Source organism: Callithrix jacchus, chromosome 14, assembly GCF_049354715.1.
Source record: "Callithrix jacchus isolate 240 chromosome 14, calJac240_pri, whole genome shotgun sequence".
In the NCBI taxonomy this organism is placed as follows: Eukaryota; Metazoa; Chordata; class Mammalia; order Primates; family Cebidae; genus Callithrix; species Callithrix jacchus.
Window position 1 is genome coordinate 59,948,915 of NC_133515.1, and position 14,721 is coordinate 59,963,635.

Sequence of the window (14,721 nt, forward strand, 5' to 3'; positions counted from 1 at the left end):
ATATATATATAAATTTGTATTTATAAAGTGGAAGATGAGACGTTGCCTAGGTATCATGTGCATTGCTCTAGTAATGGATACGCTCAAGGCCTTTACTTCGCCACAATGCAATACATCAATGTAGCTAATTGCAGTTGTAATTCATAAATATATACAAATGAAAATAATAAAATAAAATTGAAAATCCAGAACAAGTCACTCATCTATTTAAAATTCTCCAGTATAGCTGGGCATGTGGTACATGCCTGTAGTCTCGGCTACTTGGGAGGCTGATATGGGAGGATGGCTTGAGCCCAAAAGGTGGAGGTTGCAGTGAGCCAAGATTGTGCCACTGCACTCCAGCCTGGGTGACAGAGGCCCTGTCTCCAAAAACTACTAATAAATAAAAATAAATAAAATCCTCCAGTAGCTTTCCACTGCCTTACTTCCAAACTCCTTAACCTAACAGGGCCTTGCATCCTTTATTATCCTTCTAGAACTCTTCCTACCACCCCATCCTCACTCTGCACTTTAAGTTCCAGTAACCCTAAACCTGCCTAAACTCCCCTACCCCAGTTCCTCACCTCTTACCTGGATCAAGTTTATTTCTCCACTTGCTTCTACTAATCATGTGGGTTAGCCAGCATTTCCAGCACAGATGAAACACACCCACACGCTTTCTAACCAGATAAGAGCTGCTCACAGAAAAGCAGGTAATCAGTAAGTATTTGTTAATACAAGTAGAACACACAAAAGAGCAAGCACTATATTTAAAAATTTTTTATTTTAGTATTTTATTTCTTGGAATCCTTCTTGCTTTTAAAGTAGTCTAAGTTAGTGCCAACAACTGAACTTTTAAGTGGCAGGTTCTCTGCACCAACAAAATGATTTAACAACTGTCAAATTTTTTTTTTTTTTGACATGGAGTCTGTCACCCAGGCTGGAGTGCAGTGGCACCTGGCCTGTCAAACTTTTAATTTAGTCAATTCAGCAAATAATATTAAAAATTTAGCAAAAATGCTTATGGGGGCCAAGGGGTGGCTCAACCCTGTAATCCCAGCACTTTGGGAGGCCAAGGTGGGCAGATCACCTGAGATCAGGAGTTCAGGAGTTCGAGACAATCCTGGGCGGCATGGCGAAACCCCATCTCTACTAAAAACATAAAAATTAGTGAGGCATGGTGGCAGGCGCCTGTAATCCTAGCTACTTGGGAGGCTGTGGCAGGAGAATCACTTGACCTGGGAAGCAGACGTTGCAGTGAGCCAATATCATGCCACTGCACTCCAGCCTGGGTAACAGAGTAAAACTCTGCCTCAAAAAAAAAAAACAAAAAAAGAGAAAATTGCTCATAATTCCCTTATCCTTTATTTACCCCCTTCATTTGTTTTTCATAGCTGGGCCTCGGAGTTGACAGAAACTTGTTAAGAGAGAAATGGCACTAGGATCTACAAATGGCTAAACTCCACCTGGTCTGTTTTCATGACATGCACAAGAGGTGAGGCTATCACTAACTAAAAACTTAACGCTCTGTCACTGTCCACATTATTTTCCAGAGGTTAAAAGAAAAAACAAACCCTGAAATCTATATTTGAATTGCTGTACTATATTTACTAGTAATCAACAATATTGAAATTGTCAGAATTTGTTTATAAGTTTTCTTTAAAAGGAAATCTAGTCATGGAAACAATAAACATCCTTCACATTTTAATAGTATGTGGATGTTTCCAAGGAAACTACATAAAGATCATATCATTTGCTGGACAACACAATCTTGTGAAGTAGACCTGGTGGTTATTCAAGTAAGGAAAGCAACCTAGATATTCACCTGCCCCCCTTACAGAGGCCAAGTTGCTGGGATTTTTGTTTTCTAAGGTTAAATTCAATAGATTATTTATTAAGAATATAAGTGAAACTAAACTTTATGCCTTATTGAACTATTTTTAGAGCCTACGCACTATTATCTTTATCTCTATTTTTTCTAAACTTGTATGTCTTTCTACAGTGGCCCTTGAGTCAACTCCATGGGAGAACTTAGGCAGATAACTGATCCCACCTGAGGGTCATCTGAGGCAGATAAGGTGACTCAGATGGATGTTCAACAGCTTTTCTAATTTAAGCAGGACAGAGTCCATTCCTGACTAGCTAGTGTTTTTCCTGTTGTTACACAATTTTGTTCAAAAACCTATTTTCCCCAACTCTTCATTCTTCTGTAAAAAATCAGGTATAGCCTGTAATCCCAGCACTTTGGGAGTCTGGGGCACATAGGTCACCTGAGGTCAAGTGTTCAAATTGCTTGAGCCTAGGAGGCAGAGGTTGCAGGGAGCCGAGATCCTGTCACTGCACTCTAGCCTGGGCAACAGAGTGAGACGGTCTAGATAGATAGATAGATAGATAGATAGATAGATAGATAGATAGATAGATAAAAGAAATCAGGTATAATACCTGCTCCTACTTGGGAGAAATTAAGGAGTCTGCTCCTCTATCCCTGCCAAAAAAATTTTGCAAAGATTGTACAAATGATCCAGTAAGAGAATATTTCTCACATTTCAGTGTCCAGAACCACGTGGCAGAGTAGCTTAGAGACACTGCTAGGCCCCACACGAGAATTTCTTATTCAGTAGGTGAGAAGCGGAGGCCTGAGAATTTACATTTCCAGCAAATTCCCAGGTCATGCTGATGCTGACCTGGGGACCTCATTTTGAGAACCTCAATTTAGGAACCACAGCAATAAGGGAGTCTGTAACAATGACTTCATTTATTTTGCTCTTTAGAGCAAATGTTTAGTGGCTTCTATGTGTAAGACAGACTATTCAGACATTGGTCTTTAGGTTCCCAGACTTCATGAAATACAGGGGAAAACAAAAAGGCAAAGACTGGAACTGTAACAAAAGGCCGTACTGGCAAATCACACATGAATGATCAAGCGCTGAAACTTCCAATTTTTTTTTTTTAGACGAAGTCTTGCTCTTGCTCCCCAGGCTGGAGTGCAATGGTGCATGATCTTGGCTCACTGCAACCTGTCTCCCAGGTTCAAGTGATTCTCCTGCCTCAGCCTCCCGAGCAGCTGTGATTACAGGTACCTGCCACCACGCCTGGCTAATTTTTGTATTTTTAGTAGAGACACGGTTTCACCATGTTGGCTGGTCTCAAACTCCTGACCTCAGGTAATCCACCTGCCTTAGCCTCCCAAAATGCTGAGATTATGGGCATGAGCCACTGTGCCTGGCCAAACTTCCAATCTTAGAAGATGGGAATCTAAGCAGAAATTCTGACCTCTCCTCCCTCCAGGAATGCCTAGAATAAGTGGCATCTGAACTGAACCTCAAAGGAATGATCCTGACACATGAAATGACTCCCAGTGGAAGAAACAAAGAGGGAAGGGTGTCATGGGTGCAAAAACGCAGGGCAGGTTTAAAGAATCACTTCTGTGGGGTAGAGGTGTGACAGGAGCTGGAGCTGGGATGGCTGGCTGGAGTCAAATCCCAGTAAAGAAGAATCCCAGACATTTTTGGATGGCAGAGCATCTTCTCAGGGCCCAGCAATATGGAGACTCCACAGGACACTTTAGGAAGCCATGAAAAGAGACTAAAGCAGAGGAAGCAGCAGTGAGGCTGTGCACCCTTTTCCAGGAATGAGGAGTGAGAAGAGGCAATGACATGGAACCATCATCTAGAAAGCTTTCTCAGCAGCCAGGAAGATCTTAGGCTCATTCTTCTAAGTAAAGTGCTACCTTTTCCTCAAAAAGAGTTTCTATCATCCTCTTTTTCTATATAACTAGCCTCCAAGAATCCTTTTAATGGTCTTCCTACTAAAGTGTTAGATTTAAGAAAAAATTAGTATTCCCCTGACTGTCAATATTCGTTAACTCATCAAAAACTGAGAGCAGCCCATATCCAGAAATCTGAGCAGCTCCCTTAACACATTAATCTTCCATGCCCGCAGTATATATTCATATTATCTGGGTGCTACAATCCACACCTAACCCACACTTTGTGGTACTATGGGAAGAGCATCAAATATGGAGTGAGAAAACCTGAATTCTGGAAAGCTAGCCTCATACAGATGGATAAAAATCCAATGACCTATTTCTTTATCTATAAAAAGTAAGAGAACATCTACCCTCATAGGATTATTATCACATAAGGAAACACATTTATTTGGAATTTACTAAGTACCAGATCCCATACTGGGTGCTGTGAATAATCTCATTTAATTAATTAAGCAAGATGATCTATATCAAAGTTAAGTGCTATACTCATAACAATTATTATTACTACACCATCCAAAAGGGATTCTAATTCAAAAATCTGTTAGAAACTTCAATTTTGAGTGGAAAGTCCAGTAAACTGGTACAAGGAGTTTTTATTTATTTTGAGAAATGACATCCAACCAAATTGTCTGGATGTATAAAAACTACAGTATTGGTGGTTATCCAGACCAAAAAGCCCATATTTTATGCTTTCTTCCGACCCCAAAATGTTCTTATATAAATCCTGTCTCCTCTTATCTCCCTCCCCACAAATAACCATACGTCATTAATTCTTTTCAATGTCACAATAGGAAATACTTGAAGAATACTACTTTGAATTTAAGAACTTAAGATCAGGGCTGAGCACAGTGGCTCATGCTTGTAATCCCAGCACTTTGTGAGGGCGAGGCAGTGGATCACCTGAGGTCGGGAGTTCAAGAACAGCCTGACCAACATGGAGAAACCCTGTCTCTACTAAAAATATAAAATTAGCGGGGCATGGTGCTACATGCCTGTAATCCCAGCTACTCAGGAGGCTGAGGCAGGAGAATTGCTTGAACCCAGGAGGCAGAGGTTGCGGTGAGCCAAGATCATGCCATTGCACTCCAGCCTGGGCAACAAGAGTGAGACTCCGTCTCAAAAAAAAAAAAAAAAGAAAAAAGAACTTAAGAGCAAATTTTCTTCATGACAAATGGTTGTAAACCCAGAAATCTTCATCTTGGTTTAAGATAGTAAGCTAGACGGGCCAGGCGTGGTGGCTCACGCCTGTAACCCAAGCACTTTGGAGGCCAAGGTGGGTGGATCACCTGAGGTCAAGACCAGCCTGACCAACATGGTGAAACCCTGTCTTAAAAAAAAAACAAGGCTGGGCATGGTGACTCACACCTGTAATCCAAGAATTTTGGAGGCCAAGGTGGGCGGATCACCTGAGGTCAGGAGTTCAAGACCAGCCTGACCAACATGGTGAAACCACATCTTTAAAAAAAAAAAAAAAAATTGGCCGGGCACGGTGGCTCCCGCCTATAATCCCAGCACTTTGGGAGGCCGAGGCGGGTGGATCACGAGGTCAAGAGATCGAGACCATCCTGGTCAACAACGTGAAACCCATCTCCACTAAAAATATAAAAATTAGCTGGGCATGGTAGTGCGTGCCTGCAGTCCCAGCTACTCGGGAGGCTGAGGCAGTAGAATTGCTTGAACCCAGAAGGCAGAGGTTGCGGTGAGTCGAGATCGTGACATTGCACTCCAGCCTGGGTAACAAGAGCGAAACTCCGTCTCAAAAAAAAAAAAAACAGTAAGCTAGACAAATATTTAGGTATCACTACAAACTAGATATTTACTAAAAACTTAAGAATAAATTTTCCTCATGATTCAGATGTATAAAATCAGCTCTTCTCTTTTCCTAAGAGTTAAGAAATATAAAAAATTAAGTAGTTCAACAAGGCAACTCTCAATATGTAATAAACTTGGGTGTAATGCATTTCATGCCTGAAATTCTTTATGTCCCAAGGAAGACAGAGCACTTCATAACTCTTCCAGGTGTAAATGCATTGAGCCAGAATAGCTAGAGAATGCACCTTCTCCAGAAAGATCAGATGCTGAATGTCAGGATGTGACTGCAAAGCAGATAGAAAAAGTTCATTCTGATGCTTTTTAACTAGATCCTGTCTTCATTACAACCTCACAGCTAGAGCCAATAGAATCAGTCCTCCAAGGGGCAGGTAGGCAGGAGAGGGAACCAGGTTAGGGTAAGCATTTCACATTGTCACCCCTTCTTTTAAAAGAAAATAAGTATGTGAATATGAACATCTAGAAGTCTGAAAGGAGAAAGTTACAAAATAACAATGTTCAGCCTAAACTCAACAATGCCTGTGACCTTGGACAAGTTATTTGCCTCTATCTCTTCACCTCTAAAACTTCACAGGTATGTTACAAAGACCAAACAACCTACCATGTAGAAAGCCCTCACTGGTACATGGTATGCACTCAACAAAATCTTTTTTCCCACCAACTCTGACAAGGAAGAAGAAGCTATGGAATAATTGGAACACAGACACAGTCTTAGAAAATAGTAAGCATTTCTAGGTTGGGTGCAGTAGCTTACACCTGTGATCCCAACATTTTGGGAGGCCGAGGCAGGCCAATCACTTGAGCTCATGAGTTCAAGATCAGTTGGGGCAACATGGTGAAACCCTGTCTCTACAAAAAAATACAAAAAAAAAAAGAAAAGAAAAATAGCAGGGCTTCATGGCACATGCCTATAGTCCCAGCTACTAGGAAGACTGAGGTGGAAGGATCGCTTGAGCCTGGAAGGCAGACGTTACAGTGAGCTAGGATCATACCAGTGCACTGCAGCCTGACCTTGTCTCAAAAAAATTAATTAATTAAAATTAAAATTAAAAAAGTTCAGGAGTGGTGGCTGGCCAGGCGCTGTGGCTCATGCCTGTAATCCCAGCACTTTGGGAGGCCAAGACAGGCAGATCCTGAGGTCAGGAGTTCGGGACCAGTCTGACCAACATGGTGAAACATACCAAAATATAAAATTTGCTGGGCATGGTGGTGCATGCCTGAAGTTCCAGCTACTCAGAAGGCTGAGGCAGGAGAATCATTTGAATTCAGGAGGTGGAGGCTGCCATGAGCAGAGATCGTGCCACTGCACTCCAGCCTGGGTGACAGAGTGATCCGTCTAAAAATAAATAAATAAATAAAAAGGCAAGCTTTTTTTAATTTTTTTTTTTTTAAGACGGTTTCACCATGTTGGTCAGGCTAGTGTTGAACTCCCGACCTCAGGTGATCCACCCACCTTGGCCTCCAAAGTGCTTGGATTACAGGCGTGAGCCACCACGCCCAGCCGGCAAGCATTTCTATAGATGAAATGGAAGAGTTGGGCACTTGAGACAAAACATAGAAAATAAGCATGGAACATAGGGATGGGTTTTATAAAGAGCGGTAGGCCTGCCTACCAGGTTTGAATGGAATATGTTAGAGTAAGAAGTAGAGTAAGGCCATTTTAGGGAGAATCTTTGAAGGCCAAACTAGAGTCTGGAATTTAATTTATACAATGGGCACAAGCAACTGTTTCTGAGGGGGAAAGTGGCATGGTGAGTGTTCTTTCATGAGGAGTTAAGCTACATGATGTGAAGTGGGAAGATGGTTATCATGAACCTGTACCTCTACTACTACACAGTTTTCTAAATATGGGAGATGGCATTTTGTTGTATTTTAACATTCCTCTTTTATTTAATAGAGAAAAAAGACCAAATATAACTTTATACGATACATGAACTGATTCTTAGAAAAGTGATAACTTTTTTTTTTTTTGAGATGGAGTTTTGCTGTTGTTACCCAGACTGGAGTGCAATGGCACGATCTCGGCTCACCGCTACCTCCGCCTCCTGCCTCAGCCTCCCGAGTAGCTGGGACTACAGGCGCGCACCACCATGCCCAGCTAATTTTTGTATTTTTAGTAGAGACAGGATTTCACCTTGTTGACCAGGATGGTCCCGATCTCTTGACCTCATGATCCACCAGCCTCGGCCTCCCAAAGTGCTGGGATTATAGGCGTGAGCCACCGCGCCCAGCCAAAAAGTGATAACTTAATTTTGCAGGTGAAAATCTGAAAAAGGGAAAGAGGAAGGGGTGTTTGTGTGTGTGTGTGCTGGGTGTTGGTATATGCTGAAGCCATCAGAGGTAGAAGGGCTTGTCTTCTTAGCCAGAAGCCTTCATGTGATAAAGCCACTCACTGCTCTTATATCTCAGTGCCTTAAGTCAATGAAGTGTGTTTTTTATCATACTTACTGTCCCATAAATCTCTACACACTATTTTATCTAAATAGACCAGACTCATTTTAATATCATATTTTCCTTAGCCAGAACACCAAATCTCATTCTATGATACACCTCCTGAAATTGTTGGGACCCAGTGTGGAAAATAACTTGAAACCAGCAAAAATGCAGAAACAACTCCATAATAATCGTAGCACTATCATGTACAGACACTACATAAATAAATTCATATATGAGGCATTAAAAATCTAATACAGGCCTGGCAAGGTATCTCACACCTATAATCACAACACTTTGGGAAGTGAAGGAGGAAGACTTATTTGAGGCCAGGAGTTCAACACCAGCCTGAGATACATGGTGAGACTGTCTCTACAAAAAATTTAATTAGCCAAACATGGTGTAGTCCCAGCTACTAGGGAGGATGGCTTGAGCCCAGGAGTTATCACCACTGCACTCTAGCCTGGGCAACAGAGACAGACCCTGTCTCTTAAAACATTGCACTCCAGCCTGGTGAAAAAGCAAAACTCCGTCCAAAAAAAAAAAAAAAAAAGAAAAAGAAAAAAAACAACCTCAATACACTTTCGGAGGAGAATTTTGCCAATAATCAGAGATTATGTACTATATATTATATATGTATTATATACCCAGTAGAGTAAAAAAGGCAGACTTGCAGGCATGTAGAAAATTAAATTAGCTGATAGAAATTGTATGTTATCAAAAATATGTGATAATTAGAACTACAAATACCAAACAAAATACCAAACCAGGGGTAGGGATTAAAAAAAGGTTTGTGTGTGTGTTTTTAATCAAAATTCTCCTAGGATTGACAAATGTGTGTAATTCTCCTAAGGTCTACCATACTTGAAAGTTAATTCACCCTCAGTTCCTCAACATGGGTGGTTTTCTGTTACAGAAATACCAACGCTAAACTTGTGCAACTCCTAAACCACAGTATTTAAAAATAAGAAAGTCACTGGAGCTAAATTAGGAGACAAGGGTCACACCACAAAAAAAAATTTTTTAAGCCAGAACACAAAACACAAAGTTTACCCCTTTTGAAGGGATTTCTCTGAGAAACAGCGTATGAGGTAAAATATCATGGGCACATGGTGTTTTTTTTTTTTTAATTTAAAGTTTACATCGTCCAGAGAGGACAATTAAGACATTTCCTGTGTGTAGGCTCCACCCTTCTCAGAGAGCAGTTTTACAACCTTCCTCAGCCCTTTCAGAATAACAGCCTTTTGTTATGGGTGGGCCTAGGGGTGCACTCCTTTCCACACCTTCTTCTATTTTCTCCTAATTTTGGATTTTTCTGAGACTACCAGGCGTGGGCTGGCGGGGGAGTGGTGCTGGGTTTGCTGCTGATGATCCCGGTGGGTGCTTTCCCCTAGGCGGGATGACACAATGAAGCGGGAGTCCGGCCGGGGGAAGAAGGGCAGGCAGTGGATTCTCAGACCCGAAAACCGTGGGGCTCCTAACACAAACCTAGATCTGAACGCCCCGCCACCCCAACTCCTCTATTACTACTTTCAAGCGCCCCCAGCTTAAGTTTTCAAAAAAGCAAATTTGACTGCCGAAGAGCTCAAGAGAAATGAACCAAAGAGACACAATCGTTCCCCAGAGCGAAGGAAGCTTCCTCTGAGCTAACTACCAGAGGAATGCGGCACAGCCCAGCAAATGTTTAAAATCACGTCCTGTTCTGTCTCTTGTTTTCCAGAAAAGTGTCATTACTGTCAACTATTTCACAAGACAAATAAACCAATGAATGAAATATATCCTCCCCGCTCTTCCCAATGAAAACATTCGAGGACTGAGCTGCTTCCTTCCTTCCTCCTCCTCACAGGAACCACATTTGCAGCACTGAGAAGAGTTAAAATAAGAAACACACACTCCTCGAATACTACTTTTTTACAGTACTAGAGCCATTCCCAGCCTACTACTGATTCCAGGGGCTTCCCAACGGAAGGAGTTCTGTTTTCAGATATGAACCTTTTTCTCACATATAAGCTCTGAGACGCTGCTGGCCAGGGTCTGCCGTCTGGGCAGGGTCAGCTGAGGGCTGCGGGGGCCACAGGTAAAATACACAGCACACTGGTGTACACACACACAGGCTCCTGCTCTCCCTAAAAACATGCTCAGCAAAATACTGGACTCGTTCCATTATTTGAGCCTTAAATAGACTCCAAGAAACCTGTAATTGATCCAACTAATCCAACTCAAAGCGTTGAAACGACAATAACTGGCTTTCATTAGAAATTACACATCCCACTAAATAGATGGGAAGGCTCTTCCCCAACACAATACATCAGAAAAATTAAAATTAAGCTTCGGAATAAAAAACTGTAATTTACCGAAGGCTTAGGAACAAAAAGACCACTCCCTCCTCCCCTTTGCTATTGTTCTACCGGACTGGGTCTGAGCAATGCACTTTACACCTTTAAAGCTTCCCAGAGCTAACAGGCCGGGGGCTGGGAGCCACAGGCAACCCGGAATCAAATACCTGCATACTAATAAGTCTACGAGTACTGATCTACTATGATGTAAAGTTAGCTAAAAGGAAAGAAACTGTGTGTGCAGCGAGTATCTGACAACCTAGAGAGTCAAAAGGGTGCTGGAGAGAGAGGGACTCCAAATGGTGGCTTTACTGGAGTGGAGTATGAGCAACTGCCTCCTCTAAGTCATGAATGGGGTGCCCGCAGCCAACCACAGGCTTTGGGGCCGAGCTGTGCGGCCGCCCGTCTTCATGAGGGTCATGTACCATATGGCACAAATAAAGCCTCCAAGAACCCCCGTTGGCACGGCCCCAGCGCAGGCCCGGCCTTTGGGAGGGGGCTTACCTTGGAGCTGCTTGAATCTGCCTTCCAGCTGGTTGTAGTTGTAAGGCACCTGCCCAGTGTACGCCGGCGACAGAGGCCCGGAGATGCTAGACGTCCTCTGCAATTCCATTATGCCCGGCGTAACACCCCCGCAGACGGCCCTCTCCTACTCCCATCCAACACGCAGCAGCCTCCGCAGCGCTCGGCTCCTCAGGCGAGCCCCATCCCGGGCGGCAGGTCCAGCCGGGTGATCTGATAGGTAGTCGGCTGCAGGAGAGTCCACCTTAGCCCGGCAAGGATTTACCACACAGGTATCTAATTCCTTGTAGCTTTCTCTCCTTCAGCGGCCCTCGCCTGGAAGCCCGAAATAAACTACTGAGGAAAGGAGGGAGAGAAGCATAGAGGAGGCGCAGGTTCTAGTGAAGAATTTTTAATTATGACCAATCCTAAGCATTCCACGGTTGCCGAGCACAGGAGCTCGCGGGCGCACCACGCACACCTCCTCCCGGCTGCCCGCGGCGGCCGCTGGTTTGTAATTTTATCAGGAGCCACTCGCCGAGTGCTGGGCGGTGATGTCACCTGATTAGCATAACAGCATTGTAGAGGAAACGCAGGCTGTACCACGAGGAGGGGCGCGGGGGAGCCTGGCCCGCCCCGCGGCCCCCCACGGCCCGCGGCCGCCCTCACCGGCCAGCGGCCGCCGACCCCGGGCCCGGCCCTGGACTCGCCGCCGGCCCGAGCCGCGGTGGTGCCTTCCCAAAGAGAGCTGCTGGAATTACAATCTTTTGTTGAGCCTGATGTAACGGAAAAGTCTCCGATTACTATCACATGAAAAGGCGAACGCGCCCGCCGGACGACCGAGAGAGTGAGGAGCCCGGAGAGTCCTGGGCCCGCGCAGCTCATTTACTCTCTCGCGTCTGCGGAGTTAACGCGGCCCGCACCTGGGCGCGCACGGCGGCCCCAATGCGCTGGCGCCAACCACGCGGCGGCGGCGGCCCGGCGCGCCACCGGGAAGAAGTCAGACAAAGTCACTCTCGGGGCGCCGGGCATGACCACAGCCAGGGGAGGTGTCAGTTTGGGCTCAGTGAGGAATCTCGGCCGACTTACGCTGCCATCAGGGGATATTAAGGTGGTGGTTTCCTGGAATAACTCGGGCCTAAGACAGGAATTCCACGCAAGAAAGATTTAAGGGAGCACCGATTTGCAAGGCATTGTGGGAAAAAGGTACACAGGTAAACAGCGCCGAGATCCCTGACCTGGAGTTGTTTATCATTCGGTGGGAAGATGAGCGAACAGAAACCACCTCAATTCCTACTCTGACTTGTAAAACAAGGCCTTTAAACTTGTGGTTCTTCAAAATTTTAAATCTCTGCTTCCCAGCTGCTTCTCCCACCGATCTCAACCAAAAATAAAAAAATCTACATAGAAAAGAGAATGATCAAAATGTATTCTTGGGAAATAATTGACTCCAGTTCTCCCCCACTCTCCCCACCCCCATCCCCCCTTTTTCCTCACTAACTGAAACAAGCAGACAACTAATTACACTTTTGGCATTTTCAGTTTGGAGCCCTGCAGCCATACTCACTGAAGAAGGTAATTTCATTCCTAGGGGATTCCAATCTGGAGTACACAGGTGAATCCCCACCCCAAATTCAGTCCTCTGGGCACTTGCAACTGAGGTAAGTGCATCCTGGCTAGGCTTAGAGTTAAAACAAACCCAGAGTCTAGCTAACTGCTCAACACTGAACAACTGCCCACTTCTTCCAGCCGCATAACTAGGTTTTTAATACCTCCACAGTGTCATCCTTTGGCTCTGGAAAGCCCGGCCCAACCAGGAGAAGAAGACAACATTTCTCATCACCTAAAATGTAGAACTTTTTTTTAAGGCCCCTAGTGCTGTCAATTCACACTGCTTATGGGAGGCAAGGCAGGACGATTATAAAACATTTGGTCTTGGAAAAAGCACTTGACTAGGATTCCCAAGACCTGAGTTTCTAGTCCTGGCCAAGCCTCTTAATTACCCTATGACCTTAGAAGAAACTCTGGATTCTTTCTAAACGTCGGCTGTCAGACTGAGTAATAATTAATGCCCACCTCTACAGGGTCACTGAGGAGATGATGTGGAAATGTTCGTTTTTTTTTTTTGAGACAGAGTTGCGCTGTTGTTACCCAGGCTGGAGTGCAATGGTACGATCTCGGCTCACCACAACCTCCGCCTTGTGGGTTCAAGCAATTCTCCTGCCTCAGCCTCCCGAGTAGCTGGGACTACAGGCATGCACCACCATGCCCAGCTAATTTTTGTATTTTTAGTAGAGACGGGGTTTCACCATGTTGACCAGGATGGTCTCGATCTCTTGACCTGGTGATCCACCCGCCTTGGCCTCCCAAAGTGCTGGGATTACAGGCATGAGCCACCACGCCCGGCCCGGAAATGTTCTAAAAATTGTCACACTTTCAAAATTAGTATATTCTTCAAAATGCACCACCCACTCTTTGCATCCCCTATCCCCCATCCCTCCCACCCCCAAACACACACCACATCAAGACTACAAAAGAGAAGTTGAATTGGGAACTATCTCAATGAAGATCTTTTTAACAAACCCTTCTCCACTACTAAGTACACTACTGGTGAAGTGATAAGTCTTTAAGTTGTCTAGCTATGGCACAGAAAATTAGATTACAAAGTGCTTTGCCAACTTACATGTTTGATTTTTCATCTTTGGGCCACTTAATGAAGAAAGGGAGTCACCATTGAGAATGTCCCTTTCAGCTCCCCTAGTATGGGGTAGTACATGAAATACTTTTTAATTAACCATGTTGCATATAATATGACTGCAGTAGAGCTGGGATGAGCGTAACCACATTCAGGAACGAATCAAGCAGAGTCAACACACGCAAGTATTAGAAAGGTTTTGACACTGGGAAAGGGTGTAATAATCCCACAGGGATAAGATGGAAGAAATGGGAATCTATTTGGTGTGATGGGGCCAGGGAAAAAAGAATAGGACAGATCCCTGATGGCCCACTTGACCACCTCCAGTTCAGCAGTGGGGAGGAGGTAAAGGAAGGCCAGAGGTACTCATTCTTCATTTCTTTCTAGGCTGTATTTACAGTATTTAATGTGTGCAAGGCACACAGCCAGTTGTTTTAGAGGATTCAAAAACGACTAGCAGAGTTGCTAGCCAAAGGAAATGGGACAAATACACAAATAGTAAAGTACCGAAAGAATACAGTGAGGGCCGGGGAGGGCAGCTCAAGAATTCAGAGGACAAGGAGGACACATCTGCCTTTTGGAGGAAGGCAGGTGGGAAGAACTCTAGGAGAGACTGGCAGAGTTGATCAGACTTTGAAACACAGGTAGACATGAACAGGCTGGAACAGGGGAGAAGCCTCTCAAGCAGCACAGTAAAAGCACAGACACCCAGAAAACAGCACCAGCAAGTGCTGCAGTTTGGCTGGAGCACAAGGAACCCTCAGGCTGGGAGGAAAGCCTGGAAAAGCAAGTTAGAACCAAGCCAGTTCTGGGAGCCACTGGAGATTTTTGAGCCAGGGGAGTCCAGGGTCTGTGCTGGACTCTAGAGGTGATTAATCTGGAAATGTTATGTAAGAATGGGCAGAAAGGAAAGGAAATGAAGGCAGCAAGGTCAATTGGGTGGTTACTGCAGTAGTCCAGGTCAAAGGAGCAATCAAATGAAAAAGAATGGGCTGATGTAACAGTTAATCCAAAGGACTTTGGTAACTAACTGTATGTGGGAGGATCAAAGGAAAGGGACAAAGAAGACTCTTGAGGGTTTTAGAACTGGCTAGAGGGGTGCAGGCGACAACTGCACACTTCCTTTTAGACAGGTGGAATCTGAGTTACCTGCAGCACCACTAGGTGACATGTCTGGA

The 14,721-nt window shown here is 44.5% G+C and overlaps 1 protein-coding gene across 21 annotated transcripts in view; it reads right to left on the minus strand.

Annotated features, from left to right (window-relative positions):
- Positions 1 to 14,721, minus strand: part of SPTBN1 (spectrin beta, non-erythrocytic 1) — a 216,361-nt gene that overhangs the window by 104,870 nt on the left and 96,770 nt on the right. For 2 of the 21 annotated variants that reach the window (XM_008980706.5, XM_003734732.6), the window contains exon 1: positions 10,852 to 11,341. The exons of the other annotated variants lie outside the window; for them this stretch is intronic. In XM_008980706.5, coding sequence (XP_008978954.1) covers positions 10,852 to 10,960 — 109 coding nt within the window. In that variant the 5' untranslated portion in view covers positions 10,961 to 11,341. Of the gene's footprint in view, positions 1 to 10,851; positions 11,342 to 14,721 lie in introns of those variants that run through there. 21 annotated transcript variants of the gene reach the window in all.